Genomic DNA, 19611 nt, shown 5'->3' with positions numbered 1-19611 from the left:
ACAACAGCTGGAGGATCACAGGTTAGCCAGGCCTGCCCTAGACCTAGCCTGTCACCTGCCTCTGTCTTGGGCTAAAAAAAGAACGAAAGGGACACAAAGAGTTCTATAGGTTTAGATGCAGACACAGGGAGAAAATAACTGTTCCCACAGTAGCAAAAATAAATAATATATTACAGCTCTATAATGAATGACACTTCCCCAGCAAAGGGACGAGACTCTAGAGTCCTATTGGAGTCTGCATCATCCTGCCAAAGCACTCTATGCGCTATGGTAACACCACCCTAAATTTGAGCCCACATCAATGGCCCCTTCCCCAAAGTAGACTGATTATTCCCTAATGTGTTCCACCACAGAGTAAACCAGATGAAGGAATACCCGGTCAGATACATATGTCCAACATAGCTTCAATATTTCTATCCAAGTTATCCCTCAGCGTCAAAGCATTAGCGTTAGGAATAGTAGTAGCTTCGATAAAAAGTGTTGGGAGACTCCATGGGGGAAATTCAATTCCCCACGATGTAGAATAGCTGTGGGAGGGAGCTCCCGCGGCTATTCAATTCAACGCGCTGGTTGGGAAGGCAAAAGATTTCTTCTCGCATCCCCCCTTGGGATGCGAGGAGAAATCCGACAAAACTGGCGGACACGCAGCTGTTTGCCGGCTTAGTGCGGTGCTAACAGCCACGCGCCCGGCACTTTAGTTGGAGAATGCAGGTTACCGCGCCTTAACACCCAGGTTAAGTCGCGAGAACCGGCATTCTCTGCCTTATCTGCTTCCCAACAAGGCACACAGCGCATTGAATTGAATAGCTGCGGAAGCTCCCTCCCACGGCTATTCATCATCGCGCTGAATTGAATTCACCCCAATCATAGAAAGTTTCAGTTCTATGTAAGTTATGTTATGTACAGATGTGTCTTCATACACCTAGAAGTGAGGCATCTGGCACCAGTGAGTTACGCCGAGTGGTGTAGCGTCTTTTTCACCTTAAAATGTATCTTCGTCACAATCAGGAGCGACAAAGCTTTCACAAGATCACATTGATCAATTTGATATCTGACACTTGGGGCATTGTAGCACTTCATATACAGATTCAGACTGAGGTCTGTATTCAATTAGTTTTGCACCCGCGATAAAGTTTCGTATGCCGTATTTTTCCCCTACATTGCGTATTTTAGCAACGGAAACTTATGTGCGTACCCGCTATTCGCCCTATTCAATAAGACGCAAAAACGTCGACACGCAAAGTCAGGACAGGCGGAAAGTGGTGTCAGAATCAGGGAAATCAGCCTGAACCTCCCAAAAAGCTGCAGATACATTGGGGATCAATGTAGTAGAGCCAGATTAGCCCTAATAATACTGTTTGTGGTACTTAAGTTGGTTCTAACAGCCTCTAATTAGCGTCTTAGCACAAGTGGTGAAGAATGGCATAAATCAGTATTTTTGGAGAAAATAAGTAGTCCTAGCAAATTTGGGGTACCTGAAAAAGGGTGCTAGCATCTTTTAATTTCTCTAAAGTGAAGTATTAATAAAAGTGAAATTCCGCCCTCATAAAAGCACCTGCAATCCCAAAAACACTTGACCCCTTCTTAGAGCACCCCCAGAACCTTTGCTAGTTTGCAAATTTGTCCCCCCACTTTGTGCTTTTTCACCCCAAAATTCAAAGTACTTTTTTGGGGTGTTTTGTTTTTTTTCCTGGATTTTTTTGACACAGTTCTCCTTTGGGGGCTGTCCCAAGGGTTCCGAGTGGTTTCCCCACCTTTGCACCCCAAAATAAAAACGTTGCACTTCTTTTCTCCTGCTATTCAGAGGCGAATCTTTTCACCTATTACATTGCATTGACTTTCAGCGTACGCGAAAAGCAGGTGGAATTGAATCCGGAGAGAAGTTTCCTATAGGTCGAAAAGAGGCAATCGGCGATACTTTTTCGCGGATCTCAGCTTTTCGCTTCTAATTGAATACGGGCCTCAAATGAATCAGAACAGTCTCAAAGGGGTTGTGGCGCATCCAATTGCTACCAAGATGCAGTTTCTGGGCAAAAAGATGCTCAGCACAGAGAAAGTCACACGGGACCTGGCAGGCTGAGAAGGGTTGTTCGGTGCGACTGCATCATTAGTGTATGACAACACATTTGTATGTTATGTAACACATTCCGACATACGGAATCGGTGTGATTTCAACAAGTTCACAGCTAAATTTATAGCAGCAAACGCCTCAGTGTCCTAACCCACTGCCAGCGGCTGATGGAAAGTTTCTGCTTTTCGGAGGCTTCAGTCTCTTGACCCACTTGCTTTTATCTGGCCAAATCCGAACTTTACCCAACAGATCCTCCAATTCAGGGGAGCAAGGCAAAGAACCAGACTGCATCTTCATCCTTTTGAACAGTGCATTGTCCTGCATTTCAGAATCCCAACTCTCCTGGATATGAAGCACCCGGACCAAGGTTTCCACCCCCTAATGTTACCTGGATCTTCCTCTGTCTAAGAAGACCGTTCTTCATCTAAATCCCCTAGTTTCTCAACATATTCCTGGGAAGATATATTTGAAATGGAACCCTTCCAGGACTGAAGAGATGCTTTTAGCAAACTCTTCTGGAACTTGGAGGAGGAAGCTGCATCCTGTAGCCTCTCCAGAAACAGAGATACCATCACCAATCCATGTACAGAGTGCGCAAGCCGGCTCCTCAGAGGCAGTTAGGAGAGTTCTAGTTCCAAAACATTTCATTTTTAGCCTGGATAAAAGGAGCAGTATAGGGAATACCCGTACTATGGGCCTGATTCAGAGCCGCTCGTAAGCGGCCGCTCGTTCACTCCGAGCGATGTTCGCACAACTGCGCATGCGTATGGGTTGTAATACGCATGCACGAACCAGTCATTGCGGTCGGAAATTGTGTGCTCGCAAAATAGCGAATGCCTGCTAATTTGAGTGACAGAATGAGGCATTTGTGGGTGGTAACAGGGGAAGGTGCTTGAAAACGGGGAGTGGAGATCCGAACGCAGGCGTGTCAAACGGTCAAAACGGGCGTTTTAAGGGTGTGCATAATTAACAAAGCAGCGTCATCGGCCACGTCACTTGGTTGTCTTTTAGCCTGAACTGCTCGCATGATTGCGGTAGGAGAATCCTACCACAAGCACTGCGAGCAGTTCATACGCCTTTCGATGTACTCGATTAATCTAATAAATAGCGGAGATGACGTAGGATGCGAGTGGCCAGGGGGCGTTTTTTTAAAAAATAGCGAGCGCATGTTTCGTTCGCTCATTCAGACATAGAGGCGTCAACAGACCGCAAAGAGCGAGCGCTCTATTTAAATATCCGGCCCCTTTTTCTGAACGAGCGAGCGCAAATAGCGTCCGGCTCTGAATCAGGCCCTATGTCCTACAAGTAACACCTGTTTAGAAAGCTCAGACATTCTAAAGGGGTCTTGCAGAGAGGCAACGAAGACAACTTTTTGGGGCACAATATTGCTTTAGTTGATATATTTAAAAATTAACTTTTATTATATATAGTAACTCTAAAATAGTGTAAAGAACTCAAATTTTACTTGTGTGAATCACTTTTTGAAAATTAAATACGTGTCTGGAAACTAAACTCCTCTCTTAGGGTGTTCTAGATACTATGTGATCACATTATTAATTATGGTAATAGTTCTATTACATTATAGTATCCAGACTAATTATTTAAACTATCAAAAGTATGCCCCCCCCCAAAAAAAAAAAATTGCTTCTCTGCAAGACCCCTTTAGAATTTTAGAATTTGACTCTTGGGAGCATCACCTACAATGTAAGTTTAACAGCATTTGTTAACAATATTTATGGTAATGGATAGTAAGTTCACAAAATGTTGTATTAAAAGTTAGTGTCAACCATGTTGCTCCCTTTGTTTATATAAAGCTCAGACACTGCCTAAGTGGGGGATTTTGTCCAAGCCAGTTCCACCAGATCTGTAGGAGAACCTCTAGTGCATACACAGCACAGATGGCCCTAGATCTGACCTTACACTAGGAAACTTGGCCTGACACTTACCAAAAGCAAACACCTTTGCCACCCCTTCTCAAGGAAGGCCATGGGAGCATTCCATTCCCCAGATTTTAATTTTTTTTTTCAAAGAGAGAAAAATAGGAAACCAAGTAAGCAATACAAAATCCCAGCACCGATATGGGCTACCTAGAGGCTAAACAAAGTTAAGCCTCAGTCACCTAACCAACCAGTGACTGAACTATCCTCCCCAGACACTGTTAGAGCCAAATAAGAGAAGAAATCCCGCTTTTCACCAACAGCCCACACACAGGGCATAGAGGAAAATGCCCCTAAGACAGCTCCCAGCCACACAATCTTCAATTGAATAAAAGCCAGTGCCTGAGGTGTGGAACTTTTATGGAAGGAATTTGCACAGGAAGCGTGCCAAAGGAGGAAGCACCTTATCCTGGGTCCAGCCTCGAAGGCAGTGCCCGGCTCCATCAGGCACTCACAGGAAACTGGATCCAGTTGCAGCCAATCTGAGTATTGAAGGATTGAGCCTGATTTAAAATCACCAGATTTCAAAAGTGTCCCGATTCCTCACCCCAGTCACTATAGACCAGTGTCTCCCAGGGATGAAAAGAATGATTCCGCGCTCTCAAAACCCTGACAACAACAGTATAACAGCTATCTTCTGGTCCACCCTAGCTCCCAGGGGCTTACATAAGAGGTTCTACAGGTATGAGAGCAAAATCTAACAAGTAAAAGATAATATCTATACAATCTGTCTGTATAAAATGACATCTGTAGAAATAAATAGTACTCACTTCTGCTCGCTGTTCATACACTTCTGGGTGATCAGGTACCAGGCTAATAACACGGCTCAGCTCAAACAGCGCTAATTCTGCATTCTTTATGTCCTGATGGAAAGCACAGAAAAATAACTAAGTTAAAGATAATAAAAATGAGAAATGAACAACAAATAATCCATTAAACTACTCTATTTGTTTTAACATTTTAAATTCAACATTTTAAGCCAAAAATATATACACCTGGAGGGAGGTGGTGGTGGGGATAAGGACCTTTATCAAGAGAACCACATGCAGGAGATGTGTATTTCTGTATCAGAGGGATGAGAGTGATGAGAGACTAAAGCAGATACCAGCTATATGCAAGTGCCAGGATCCCGCTGGATACATTGAAATAAAACATTAAACCAGGGATCAGGATATGGTGATGGTAAAATATGAAATACAATAGAAAACCCCTTTAATTTTGTACTTTGGTCTACAAACAGCAGTTCCTTACAGATAATGGGCCGTATCCTGGCTTCCCCATGTGCAAAGTTACTAGCTTTTATTATTTTGCACTCAACTTAGAACCAGCCCAATGTGAAGTGTTTGGATAGAAATTCCCAAGTTATCCAGACCTGACCTTCAGCACTTAATAGTATCTCTAATATCAATAACCGTGTATGAACTCCAAAAAAGGGAGTAGAAATGTTTCAGTATTTCAGATAGTAGGAACACAGGTGCTTTCACTTACTTGCAATCCTTTTTTGCCATACGCGATTCCTCGGCCATAAATAGCACTTACAAGTTCTGCATCCTCCTATTAAAAGAAATACAAAAAGTGTTTTTTTCCTTACGGCCCACCCATGGCATACACAGTGTTGCTTGTTTATAAGTCTAGTACACCAACCAATTTTTTTTTTCATCCCAGTTAATCTAAATCTACTGAAGCCTCCTCCACAACCCCTTTAGAGCAAGAGTGTACTTGTGGAGCAGAAGGTGGGTTTACTTAAAAAATTATATAATAAAATTAAACTATGATGGTTTATTGTTCTATTAAGCAGAGTTTAGGTGTATTGAACTTCATTCTAAAGTAAATTTATAGCTCACGCAACAAATATTAACTTGGAAAGCCCACAGAATACCCATAAACGCATCCAATATACATAATAGGAGGAAGTTGCATATCTCTCCCTCATCAGACTTTGGCTCTCATTCAGAGCCGCTCGCTATTTGCGGTCGTTCGTTCTAAAACAAGGGGTGGCTATTCAAATGAACCGTTCGCTAATTGCGGTCTGTTCACGCCTCTAAGTCTGAACGAGCGAGCAAAACTTGCGGTTGTAATTTTGAAAATTACGCCCCCTTGCCGCTTGCACCATACGTCATGTCCGCTATTTATTAGATTAATCGAGTACATCGAACAGCGTATGAACTGCTCGCTATTCTTGTTGCTATTTTGCGAGCAGTTCTGAGTAAAAAACCAAGTGACGTGGTCAATGACGCTGCTGTATTAATTATGCACTCCCTTAAAACGCCCGTTTTGACCTTTAAGCACGCCTGCGTTCGAATTCCACACCCCCGTTTTCAAGCACCTTCCCCTGTTACCACCCACATACGCCTCCTTCTGTCACTCAAAATAGCAGGCATTCGCTATATAGCGAACAAACGATTTTCGGCCGCACTGACTGGTTCGCGCATGCGTATTAAAATCCGTACGCATGCGCAGATGTGCGAACATCGGTCAGAACGAACGAGCGGCTGCTTACGAGCGGCACTGAATCAGGGCCTTTGTCTACAATTGAAGCTACTCTACCCAATTACAACATAACTTACATTCTCTATTGACCCCAAAACCAGAATTCCTTTGTGGCTGGATTACGTAGACCCACAAAGCACAATCTGGCTGGAAAACCAGGGGTACCAAGAGGGGGCTGGTTGGGTACGGATTACACAAACCTAGGATATTCTGGGTGGCACAGCGTGCACTTTACCTCATGTATCAAACTACAATTTTCCTATAGAGAAGAAGCTTTCAAGTAGTGCCCTCTGCTTTGCCTGTAAGATAATACCCAGTCTTGTTTTAATACTCGGCTTATTGCCAATTATACAGCAATGCAGAGTATGCTGTCATTGTAAAATAAAAATAGTAATAAATATGCATTTTGCAAAGTTTGCAAAATTGGGACATTTCAAAAGACAAAATAAAGTATAGTTTCTGGAAATTCAGATAGTTACCAACAATCAACATGAGGACTTATGCAATTTAAATTGGTTCAATTAAATAAAAAATTGTAGCATATCAAAAAGTTATTTTTGAAAAAGATTTTAGGACTAGTAAATGAACCTCAGACTATCCCCCACCCCACCCCACCCTTCTCTCTCTCCCCTCTGCTCCACCTCCCACTCTGACTGCTGCTCTCCTCCTCTCCGGCTAGGTCTGTCCCATCTCCCAAGCAGTGGGAGCCATTGGATGGCGTGTGTATGTTGTAGGCAGGACAGACCTTAGAGAATTATTATGTAGACTACTAGAGGTACAGAGGTCACCTCAGTCTGCCCCCTCCACTCTGCCCACCACTCTGTCCAGTCCCACCCCGAACTCTGAATGTTGCTCGTCCTGTCCCCCCGACTCAGTTTCATCTTGCCCAAGGCTCCCCCGCTACCGGGGGGAGGTCTTGCAGTGGCCAATATCTTTGTAGATAGCAGAAGTCACTTTATTTGACCAACAGTCCAATATAACTGGAAACAGTGTCCAAATATGGACAACTATGCCACACCAAATCCATGAATAGTAATTAAGTAGTAGATCAATGGGTACTGACACAGAACCAGCTTCATATAACTGCAAATGTAAAAATACAATAACCGTAAAAGTTAAAATTACCTGAAGCATTGATGAGAAATGTTTCACTGCTTCATCATGCAGGCCACTGCCTATTAAGACATATCCTATAGCTGGATATAAACAGAAAACATGTATAATTAGCTCATATGAAAAGCAACTGTATGTCTAGATCTGCCAGCATGGAAACTGCCAGTTTGGCGAAGACTCGATACCTGCAATCCTTGTAATTAGCGTGCATGTTTGGTTGACAACTTATACGCTGTCAAAACACAAACATTTCATAAAACAATATTTCTTTACTTCAATAATGAAAGCAAGCAGCTAATAGTGAAATATTGTGAATGAATGTTCTTTAAATATACAGTAATAAAAACTGGAAGAAACTGTGACTACAAACATTTCCTTTTTTGACAGTTCTATTAGATGCTAGAAACAAACAAAAAGTGAATCTTCTTTTCATGAAAGAAACATTTTAAGTGTCTAGCTTCATGCAGTCTGTACAAGAATGACATAAAAAGGCTATTGTTGTAATGTATAGACACTGCAAATGTTAATGGAGTACTACAGTGATATGTTACAAAAGAGTTTCACAACGTAATGTAATTTATATCACACATGTAAGCTGTTGATCTATACCCATAAGCCATAACATTAAAACCCCCAGAGTGAAAACCATTGATTATCTTGTTGCAATGGCACCTCTCAAGGGGTGGGATATATTAGGCAGCAAATGTCAATTCTTGAAGCGGATGTGTTGGAAGCAGGAAAAAAAAAAATTGGATTTTTGTACTCATCATAAAATCCCTTCCTCGTAGTCCATCTGGGGGGCACTGGCAATTACGTTGAGACGAGGGGCTAGTGCAGTAGTATAGGCACTAAAAGATTAATGCATGAGCACAGCCCGCCCTCTATCCCCTATAACCCGTCCCACCTCAACAGACCTCAGTTTTTGTGTAACAAAGCCACATGGAGGAAAAACAACCATAACTACGTCACAAGGTCCCCCAGATGGACTACAAGAAAGGGATTTTACGGCGAGTACAAATATCCAATTTCCTGGGGGACAATGGCAATTACGTTGGAACGTCATAAAGCAAGCCTAACAAAAGGGGGCATTGTCTGGCAAAAACATGATGACCAAACTAGCGTCACCATCACCAAAGGTATGGAACCGGTAAAATTTGGTAAAGGTACATACAAAGGACCAAATTGCTGTTCTGCAGAGCTGCTTAACCGAGGCTCCATGGCGAAACGCCCAAGAAGCCACAACTCCATGATTTGAATGAGTCTGGAGGGAAGTCGGAACAGGCTTTCTCTCTTCAGGACAAAGGAAAGCACAGTCCAAAAAACAATCCTGTCAGAATGAAAAATGACTAAGGGAGTTTGGGTCCTTTGAATGCAAAGTCTGACCACTTAGAAGGAGGAAACTCAACTAATGTAGCAACCCCAAGAATGGTGACCCAGTTATTAAACAGGCCAGCTGTCTAAGGCCCATAAAACTGAGAACTGGGAAAAATGGGACTGGTCAGGCCTCAGTGCAATACCCATCCCACTAAGGATAGCTAGTTATTGACATGGACAAGTAAAAACCCAAGTGATGATGGCAAAACCAGGACCTGGGAAGGAGCAGAGAGCTCTGAGCCTGACATAGCAACTGAAAGCTTATGAATGGTAATGGCTATAACCTCTATGGCCATGTCCTCTGAAGGACAGCACATGAAGGGTAGGAAGGATGCAAGTCATAAGTAGGAAATATCCCCTCTGCCTGTGTCCATGTACAGGCATATGTTGACATGACACTAACTCAAGGTCACACAAAAGCGGCAGCGTCACCCAATCACAAGGTCACCCTCATGCGGTACTATGTACCAGGGAGTGCTGTGTATCGGGAAGGTGCGTGGATAGGAGTCACAGCCCAGCGCTACCTCAGTGGGAGGCTGTGGCTGTCTTACCAGACCCCAGACCTCCTTAGTTAGCTGTGGACAGGCTATTTCTGCATAGGTAGAGCCCCGGATACTCAGACAGTGAAGCTGTGACTCTCCTCCGCACAGAGGGACAGGAACGCACACCTACTCACTAATACCACGTTCAGACAGGAAAAAGACGAAATCCCGAAGTTTACCCAGCATTTGTGTGCTGGGTTGTTTTGCCAGTCCCTGCCTGTACCCCCCCTTCAAACAGAAGAGGAATTACCATGTCAAACATTTCAACCCCATGTTGATCATCAAAGTACCGGGTTGAAATGTTTGACCGGTAATAAGTTTTTCTGTCTAAAATGGGTTTAACTAAGTAGTCCCACTCTGGCAAGCACTCTGAGCCCTGGAAACAGGGACTGAGACACAAGAAAAATAGGCTAAATAAAATAAAATCTAGCTACCTAAATTCATTCCTTACTCCTAAGGCAATGGAAAAAAAAAAAAAAAACTGGTGGATGTGGGATGGGTTATAGGGGATAGAAGGAAGGTGGAGCTTTTAGTGCCTATACTCCTGCACCAGACCCTCTACCAAACATTATTGCCAGTGTCCCCCAGATGGATACAAGAGGACAGTTTAAGGATCGGAGTTACTTTGACTTGGGCCAAAGTGTGATAGCTAGACGCCTGGGTCAGAATAACTCCAAAACGGCAGGTCTTGTGGCGTGTTCCAAGTGGGTAGTAGTTAGTACCTACCAAATGTGGTCTAAGGAAGAGCAACTGGTGAATGGTGACAGGGTCATGGGCACCCAAGTCTCATTGATTCGCATGGGGAGTGAACACTAGTTCATCTGGACCGATCCCACAAAAGAGAGTACAATTGCTGAAAAGTTCATATTGGCCATGATATAAAGGAGTCAGAACAAATAGCTTGCTGCGTATAGGACTGCATAGCCACAGACCAGTCAGATTGCCCATGCTGACCGCTGTCCACCACTTAAAGCGCCTATAAAGGGCACGTGAGTGGCAGAACTAAACCATGGAGCAATGTAAGAAGGTGGCCTGGTCTGATGAATTACATTTTCTTTTACATCATGGGACGGCTGTGTGTGTACGTCATTTCCTGGGGAAGAGATGGTACCAGAATCCACTAAGGGAAGAAGGCAAGTCAGCGGAGGCAGTGTGATGTTCTGGGCAATGTTCTGCCTGGAAACTTTGGGTCCTGGCATTCATGTTACTTTGACACTTAAACATACACCCCTTCATAGAACGGAATTCCCTGATGACAATGGTCTCCTTCAGCAGCATAATGTGCCCTGCTATACTGCAAAAGTTGTTCAGGAATGGTTTAAAGAACATGAAAAAAAGTTCAAGGTGTTGACTTAGCCTCCAAATACCCCAGATTTGAATCCGATAGAGCATCTGTTCTGTTGGAAAAACAAAATCAGAGCCATGGAGGCCCCACCTCGTAACTTAAAAGGACTTTAAGGATCTATAGAGGGAGGGGCCCTAGATTGCATACCCTAAGCACAATGTGAGGTGCTACCTGCTGAGACTTGTAGTGCTGCAAGCAGAAAAAGATAAACAAATGGAAGTGCACACTCTAACCATGCTGAACCTAATACTATTACTGCTAAATTGCATCAAAGAGATTCTTAGCATAATGATGGCCATAATTATGGGCCTGCCCACCATATCCAGGTGACCTTCATCAGGCAGGTCCCTAACACTCCTATGGAACAAATACAGGGCACGAGACCCCCCCAGGCCAAGCCAGCAGAAATGCATCACACTAGTGTGATATTTCAAGTGAGGGTTAAAGAATAATAAAGAAAGCCTATGTGTTAAGTCCTACATAAGTAGGAGGTTATAATTAAAAGTGTATAAAGTACTACATACATAAAAAACAAACTAAAGAAGGGAAAAAGTGTACAGAATGATGCCATGACTTTAAGGATCTGCTGATTATGTCTTGGTGAGATACCATAGGACACCTTCAGGTCTTGTGGAGTCCATGCCTCATCGGGTCAGAGCTGTTTTGGGGCCAGGAATGGATACTAATAATGTTATGGCTGATGGGTGTATTTCTAAGTTATAAACCTTGACATACAATATGGGTGATTGAACAAGATTTTTCTAAATTATGGTTTTACTTACACAATAATGCACTAGATAGGTGTCATATGTAGGGAACTTCACATTTTTGACTGCAAAATAATGAATGATTGAATTTCTGATTTTCTCGGTTTCATTGCCAAGGGTGTACATAAGTGTATAAAGTTGGGAAATATTCCCATGGTCAAACAGTTTTGTATATTCTACCAACTTACCCAACTCTTCATTTATGTCATCATCCTCTGTGACAAATGGCAATCTCTTCTGCTCAGCCAGAGACTTTGCTTGGCTCTGAAAGGAGAGCATCCATTACTACATTGATGTAAATCACTGGTGCCTAACTGGTGGCCCTCATATGCTCTGCCGGCAGGCCAGGACTTCAGAAAGAATTGTGCAGCAGCAAAAGATATGTCTTGGAAAACATTTTTATATACACATATCGGGCCAGATTCTGAATTGCAAGACCAAATGCAGCTGCATCTAGAGGTTTCTAGCAAACGGTCCATGCGTTGTGGGCTGCATATGCGTCTTTGTGAACTTAGGAGCAGTTCAGAGTTGTAGACATCTGTCGTTTCTATGTGGCCACAAATTGGGAGATCCCGGGTGGCAACAATGCAAACATACGCAAGAGAACAGTTTCATGCATAGGCAGAGTAAATTGCATTCAGGCCAACCACATCCGTGCGCTTGGTTTCATCGCAGTCATCAATCATGGTGTGCACCAACCCTATCCATGGTGCAAAACGAGGTCTGAAAATAGGCAGAAATTACCCATACACACAACTTTGCATAGCCCACAATTCTATCGATGTGCAATTGCCCCATTACTTACTCCCTGGAGATGCATCTGAGATGCGTACAGGTCTCAGCATTGCCTGTAGTTGAGATGCAGCCATAAAACTAATTTGCGTTAAATTCTGCATCGGTCCCCTAGTGTAGTATTTTACATTTCTTACAATATGTACATCTTACTAGTATATACGTATATACTACATAACTAATATAGAATAAGAATAAGAATATAGGACTCTTTCTGTGCCAAACTTAACCTTCTTTTTCACAACAATGATTTGGAAAATATCCACATTATTAGACGAGAAGCAGAGTTTTGAACCTTTGCTTTAACTATCTAGTGTCTATAACATTCTAAACCATGAAAACTAACAATTATTTTGTTGTAGATATATTTTGATCACTATTCTGATATCTGGTTAAGCTGCATTCATTAACATCCAAAAAGGCACGGCATTGAGCAGAAAGTACAGACAGTCTGCACCACTAAGCTTAATCCAAAAATACTAATCACCCACTATGTATTACAGAGATTTCTAGAATATCATTTTACTACAAAAACAAAGATCGTACCAGGATTTTTTCTGTATTGCGTGAAATTATTGAGTCACACGCTGGTGATCCCTTCGGTTCACAGTCTATTTCCCGGAAGGTAAAGAATGCCGAATCTGCAAATAAACATGCATTAGGATTAAAATAATAATAATAATTTGAAGGCAAAAAATACAATTATATGGCAAATGCTCTTTAAGGGACATTATCATGCCAATATGTAATACACAGATACCACTAAGACATGAATGCTTTTAGGGTTTGTTTTTCTTCTGTCTTAGTCTATCTGTGGTTCGGTATCTGTATAGAAGATAATGAATAGGTCAACAGTCAAAAGGCTGACACTAGATGGTCGACATACAACAGGTCATCAGGGACAAAATGACGGCCAAATGTTTTTTATGCTTTTTTTTCAACATTTGCAGTGTTCTCCCCAGGCTGTTTTTAGCAGGTGCGCCATCCGGCAAGAAACAGCTACCACCCGGCACTTCCCCCTGCCCCCATGACTCCTCTGATTGAAGTAAAGCCTCATGTGTCCCTCCCCTCGGCACTGTTTACCTCTTGCGCTGCCCCCACAGGCGGCTGCCTGGCTGGCTCAGGTTAAACTGTGTCTTCCGGCACTGTCAGGGTAAGGGGAGGGTCAGGTGGGTAGACACAAGAAGCTGGATGTTGGAAGCCCAGGAGAGAGCGGCACCAGCACATCCCACAGCAACATTATAGACAAGGGGGGCATGAATCCCAGGGGAGCCTCCAGCCAGGACGACCCAGAGTTGGATGTCCTCCCTGCTGTGCCGCAACCGCAAGGCAGCCACAAGAGATGCACAGCAGAAAGGTCCCACAGTATGCCGGCATTGCAATACCCCAGCGGGTAAGCTCAGTTGATGCACATGCCCAGGGGAGAGGGCAGCTTTTTAGTTTCCATGAGTTTGGCCTCTTCTGGTCTGCATCCCTGCCATGTAAAATTCAAGCCATACAGCCAACCAATACAGTCTTAACAGTAGATCAGCTGTTGGAATAAAAAAAAAAATTCTATGGTGCCAGCAAGTGGGGACAGTATCTGGGAGCTGTATAAAAACAATTTCTGTGGTGCCGGCAAGTGGGGACAGTATCTCTGGAGCCTGCAAGTGGGATAGTATCTGGGAGCTATATAAAAAATAAATTATGTGGTACAGCACTAAATAACCTGATGTTGATTTCACTAGAGGGATCGGATCCCTCAACTTATTGGACCCTCTTCAGTCAGGCGTTCGTACCCAACATTCCACAGAGACTGCACTGACTAAGGTAGTAAATTATCTGGTCACTGCCAAAGCTAATGGCCATTACTCACTTCTAATTCTTCTAGATCTCTCTGCTGCCTTTGACACTGTTGATCACTCTCTTCTCATACAAACACTACAATCCCTAGGTCTCCAAGACACAGCCCTTTCTTCGTTCTCATCCTACCTATCTAAACGCTCTTTCACCGTTCGCTTTTCTGACTCTACCTCCACTTCGCTACCTCTATCAGTTGGAATACCGCACGGCTCAGTCTTGGGTCGTCTGCTTTCTCAATCTGTACCACCTCTCTTGGCAAATTAATCAGCTCTTTTGGTTTTCAGTATCATCTGTACGCGGACGATACTCAAATCTATCTATCCTCCCCAGATTTGTCACCATCTGTGCTCATCCGTGTCACTGAATGTCTCTCTGCCATTTCATCTTGGATGGCATCTCACCACCTCAAACTTAATATATCCAAAACAGAATTTATTATATTTCCACTGGTCAATAGTAGTTACCAACCTGATATCTCTATCACTGTTGGCACTCGACAATCAACCCCACCCCACAAGCTCGCTGCCTAGGTGTCATCCTTGACTCTGAACTGTCTTTTGTTCTCCACATTCAGTCTGTCTGTCTCTAAATCCTGTTACATACATCTAAAAAACATAGCCAAAATTTTACCATATCTTACACAAGACACTGCAAAAACTCGAATACATGCACTCATTATTTCCCGCATTGACTATTGCAATAGTCTCCTTACTGGTCTTCCCAAAAACAGACTCTTGCTGCTACAATCCATTTTGAATAAAGCTGCGAGGCTGATCTTTCTCGCCAAACGTTCAGTGTCTGCACTCTGTCAGTCCCTCCATTGGCTGCCGATCTTCTACCGTTAAAATACTTACACTCACACATAAAGCAATTAACCAAACCACACCAACATACATCTCTTCACTTATCTCAAAATATCTTCCAACCCAACATCTCCGCTCTGCACAAGATCTGCGTCTCTCCTCCTTACGCAGTACTTGTTCCCATGCAAGGTTATAGGACTTTTTTCGGGCTGCACCCACCCAGTGGAATGCCCTCCTATGCACAATAAGACTTTCCGCTAGTCTCCAAACATTCAAACGTTCTCTGAAAACTCACCTCATCAGACAAGCTTAACCAATTCCAGAACCGCCCCCATATCCTTTATAGCTTCCCTATCTAATTCCCTTCTTATAGTTTACACATATCACATTTTCTCAATTTCTCATCCTCCTGACCCTAGGCCAACTTTCCAGTGTGACTGCATCATACAGCTCACAAAGAACCTCTGCAATCGGGCTGGACCAATTTGCAATATGTAGCACCTATCCTTGTGTATCAACACCTAATTCCCTATAGATTGTAAGCTTGCGAGTAGGGCCCTCTTACCTTTATGTCTGTCTTTCATAACCCAGTCTTGTTCTATTCTTGTTCTATTAATGTGGATTCAAATTGTAAATGTCAACGGAATATGCTGCGCTATATAAGAAACTGTTAATAAATAATCCTACAGACTTTGCTTATGAAAAAGCTGCAAATGACTGGGCCTCTAAGAAGAAGAGGAGAATTAATATATAAAATGTTATTTCAAGTTGAAATCATCATAAGGTTAAGGATTAAAACATTTTATTATTGCGAAGGCCCCAACCCAGCTACTTCTTGATGTCACCCGGCTGGAAAAAATTTCTGGGGAGAACACTGATTTGTAAGGTTAGTGTGAGGGTTAGACTGCTGGAGGGGACGGTTAGGGACTAAAGTGAAAGTTAGGCTTAATATATATATATATATTATATATATATATATATATATATATATATATATATATATATATATATATATATATATATATATATAGTCTCCACGTCCGGCACTCCAGATAATAAACCAAATCCTGCAGGGGTGCCCTCACAGAGATAAATAGAAGCATGAAGGTGCAGCACTTCCCTCTCAATAAATCAAGCAGAGACCAAAGGATCAATAGTACTATTGATCCTTTGGTCTCTGCTTGATTTATTGAGAGGGGAGTGCTGCACCTTCATGCTATATATATATATATATATATATATATATATATACACACACACATACATACACATACACACACATACATATATATATATATATATATATATATATATACACATACACATATATATATATATATATATATATATATACACACATACACACACACACACACATACATATGGGATGGGTACGGGATGCCGGTGGTTAGAATCCCGGTGCCGGCATCCCGCCAGGGTTAGGATACCGACACTTGTCGGTCAGTATTCTAACCCTCCCCCTCTCCCTACCCTAACCCTGCCTCCTCGATGGCTGACCATCACCTCCCTCCCTAGTGCCTAAACCTAACCCTAACCCCAACCCCGCTACTTACCTTTGGGATTCCGGCAGTCAGGATGCCGGCCCCGGGAGTGTCGGGATTTCCAAGCCAGGATTCTGAGCGCCGGAATCCCTGCGGCTGGGATATTGACCGCGTCTCCACACATACATACATACATGAACACACGCATACATTGCCGTGGATAGAAAGTGGTAGTGTGCTGCCGTTTATATTTTGCCTGTGTATTTTGTGTTCTTCTTTTAAAATGATGGTGCACTGCACTGACTGCACTGACTAAGGTAGTAAATTATCTGGTCACTGCCAAAGCTAATGGCCATTACTCACTTCTAATTCTTCTAGATCTCTCTGCTGCCTTTGACACTGTTGATCACTCTCTTCTCATACAAACACTACAATCCCTAGGTCTCCAAGACACAGCCCTTTCTTCGTTCTCATCCTACCTATCTAAACGCTCTTTCACCGTTCGCTTTTCTGACTCTACCTCCACTTCGCTACCTCTATCAGTTGGAATACCGCACGGCTCAGTCTTGGGTCGTCTGCTTTCTCAATCTGTACCACCTCTCTTGGCAAATTAATCAGCTCTTTTGGTTTTCAGTATCATCTGTACGCGGACGATACTCAAATCTATCTATCCTCCCCAGATTTGTCACCATCTGTGCTCATCCGTGTCACTGAATGTCTCTCTGCCATTTCATCTTGGATGGCATCTCACCACCTCAAACTTAATATATCCAAAACAGAATTTATTATATTTCCACTGGTCAATAGTAGTTACCAACCTGATATCTCTATCACTGTTGGCACTCGACAATCAACCCCACCCCACAAGCTCGCTGCCTAGGTGTCATCCTTGACTCTGAACTGTCTTTTGTTCTCCACATTCAGTCTGTCTGTCTCTAAATCCTGTTACATACATCTAAAAAACATAGCCAAAATTTGACCATATCTTACACAAGACACTGCAAAAACTCGAATACATGCACTCATTATTTCCCGCATTGACTATTGCAATAGTCTCCTTACTGGTCTTCCCAAAAACAGACTCTTGCTGCTACAATCCATTTTGAATAAAGCTGCGAGGCTGATCTTTCTCGCCAAACGTTCAGTGTCTGCACTCTGTCAGTCCCTCCATTGGCTGCCGATCTTCTACCGTTAAAATACTTACACTCACACATAAAGCAATTAACCAAACCACACCAACATACATCTCTTCACTTATCTCAAAATATCTTCCAACCCAACATCTCCGCTCTGCACAAGATCTGCGTCTCTCCTCCTTACGCAGTACTTGTTCCCATGCAAGGTTATAGGACTTTTTTCGGGCTGCACCCACCCAGTGGAATGCCCTCCTATGCACAATAAGACTTTCCGCTAGTCTCCAAACATTCAAACGTTCTCTGAAAACTCACCTCATCAGACAAGCTTAACCAATTCCAGAACCGCCCCCATATCCTTTATAGCTTCCCTATCTAATTCCCTTCTTATAGTTTACACATATCACATTTTCTCAATTTCTCATCCTCCTGACCCTAGGCCAACTTTCCAGTGTGACTGCATCATACAGCTCACAAAGAACCTCTGCAATCGGGCTGGACCAATTTGCAATATGTAGCACCTATCCTTGTGTATCAACACCTAATTCCCTATAGATTGTAAGCTTGCGAGTAGGGCCCTCTTACCTTTATGTCTGTCTTTCATAACCCAGTCTTGTTCTATTCTTGTTCTATTAATGTGGATTCAAATTGTAAATGTCAACGGAATATGCTGCGCTATATAAGAAACTGTTAATAAATAATCCTACAGACTTTGCTTATGAAAAAGCTGCAAATGACTGGGCCTCTAAGAAGAAGAGGAGAATTAATATATAAAATGTTATTTCAAGTTGAAATCATCATAAGGTTAAGGATTAAAACATTTTATTATTGCGAAGGCCCCAACCCAGCTACTTCTTGATGTCACCCGGCTGGAAAAAATTTCTGGGGAGAACACTGATTTGTAAGGTTAGTGTGAGGGTTAGACTGCTGGAGGGGACGGTTAGGGACTAAAGTGAAAGTTAGGCTTAATATATATATATATATATATATATATATATATATATATATATATATATATATATATATATATATATATATATATATAGTCTCCACGTCCGGCACTCCAGATAATAAACCAAATCCTGCAGGGGTGCCCTCACAGAGATAAATAGAAGCATGAAGGTGCAGCACTTCCCTCTCAATAAATCAAGCAGAGACCAAAGGATCAATAGTACTATTGATCCTTTGGTCTCTGCTTGATTTATTGAGAGGGGAGTGCTGCACCTTCATGCTATATATATATATATATATATATATATATACACACACACATACATACACATACACACACATACATATATATATATATATATATATATATATATATATATATATATACACATACACATATATATATATATATATATATACACATACACACACACACACACATACATATGGGATGGGTACGGGATGCCGGTGGTTAGAATCCCGGTGCCGGCATCCCGCCAGGGTTAGGATACCGACACTTGTCGGTCAGTATTCTAACCCTCCCCCTCTCCCTACCCTAACCCTGCCTCCTCGATGGCTGACCATCACCTCCCTCCCTAGTGCCTAAACCTAACCCTAACCCCAACCCCGCTACTTACCTTTGGGATTCCGGCAGTCAGGATGCCGGCCCCGGGAGTGTCGGGATTTCCAAGCCAGGATTCTGAGCGCCGGAATCCCTGCGGCTGGGATATTGACCGCGTCTCCACACATACATACATACATGAACACACGCATACATTGCCGTGGATAGAAAGTGGTAGTGTGCTGCCGTTTATATTTTGCCTGTGTATTTTGTGTTCTTCTTTTAAAATGATGGTGCATCTAATGGTCCACTGCATCCTGGGATCCACAACATGTCGTATTACTTAGAATTTGGCAATACACAGGTTTTGAAAAACATTAACATCCA

At 42.7% G+C, this 19611-nt stretch overlaps 1 protein-coding gene across 2 annotated transcripts in view; it reads right to left on the bottom strand.

The window, feature by feature from the left end:
* Positions 1-19611, bottom strand: part of TTC13 (tetratricopeptide repeat domain 13) — a 127224-nt gene that overhangs the window by 78375 nt on the left and 29238 nt on the right. For both annotated transcript variants that reach the window (XM_088474407.1, XM_088474408.1), the window contains exons 2-6: positions 12978-13072; positions 11828-11903; positions 7624-7694; positions 5497-5562; positions 4779-4871 (exon numbers count right to left, since the gene is read on the bottom strand). In XM_088474407.1, the coding sequence (XP_088330533.1) occupies positions 4779-4871; positions 5497-5562; positions 7624-7694; positions 11828-11903; positions 12978-13072 (401 nt within the window). The remainder of the gene's footprint in view (positions 1-4778; positions 4872-5496; positions 5563-7623; positions 7695-11827; positions 11904-12977; positions 13073-19611) is intronic.

This window comes from Taudactylus pleione, unplaced genomic scaffold, assembly GCF_031769625.1.
Source record: "Taudactylus pleione unplaced genomic scaffold, aTauple2 ptg000154l, whole genome shotgun sequence".
Classification (NCBI taxonomy): Eukaryota; Metazoa; Chordata; class Amphibia; order Anura; family Myobatrachidae; genus Taudactylus; species Taudactylus pleione.
Note: the sequence above shows the minus strand (reverse complement) of the source record. Positions and strands in the feature narration are given on the sequence as shown.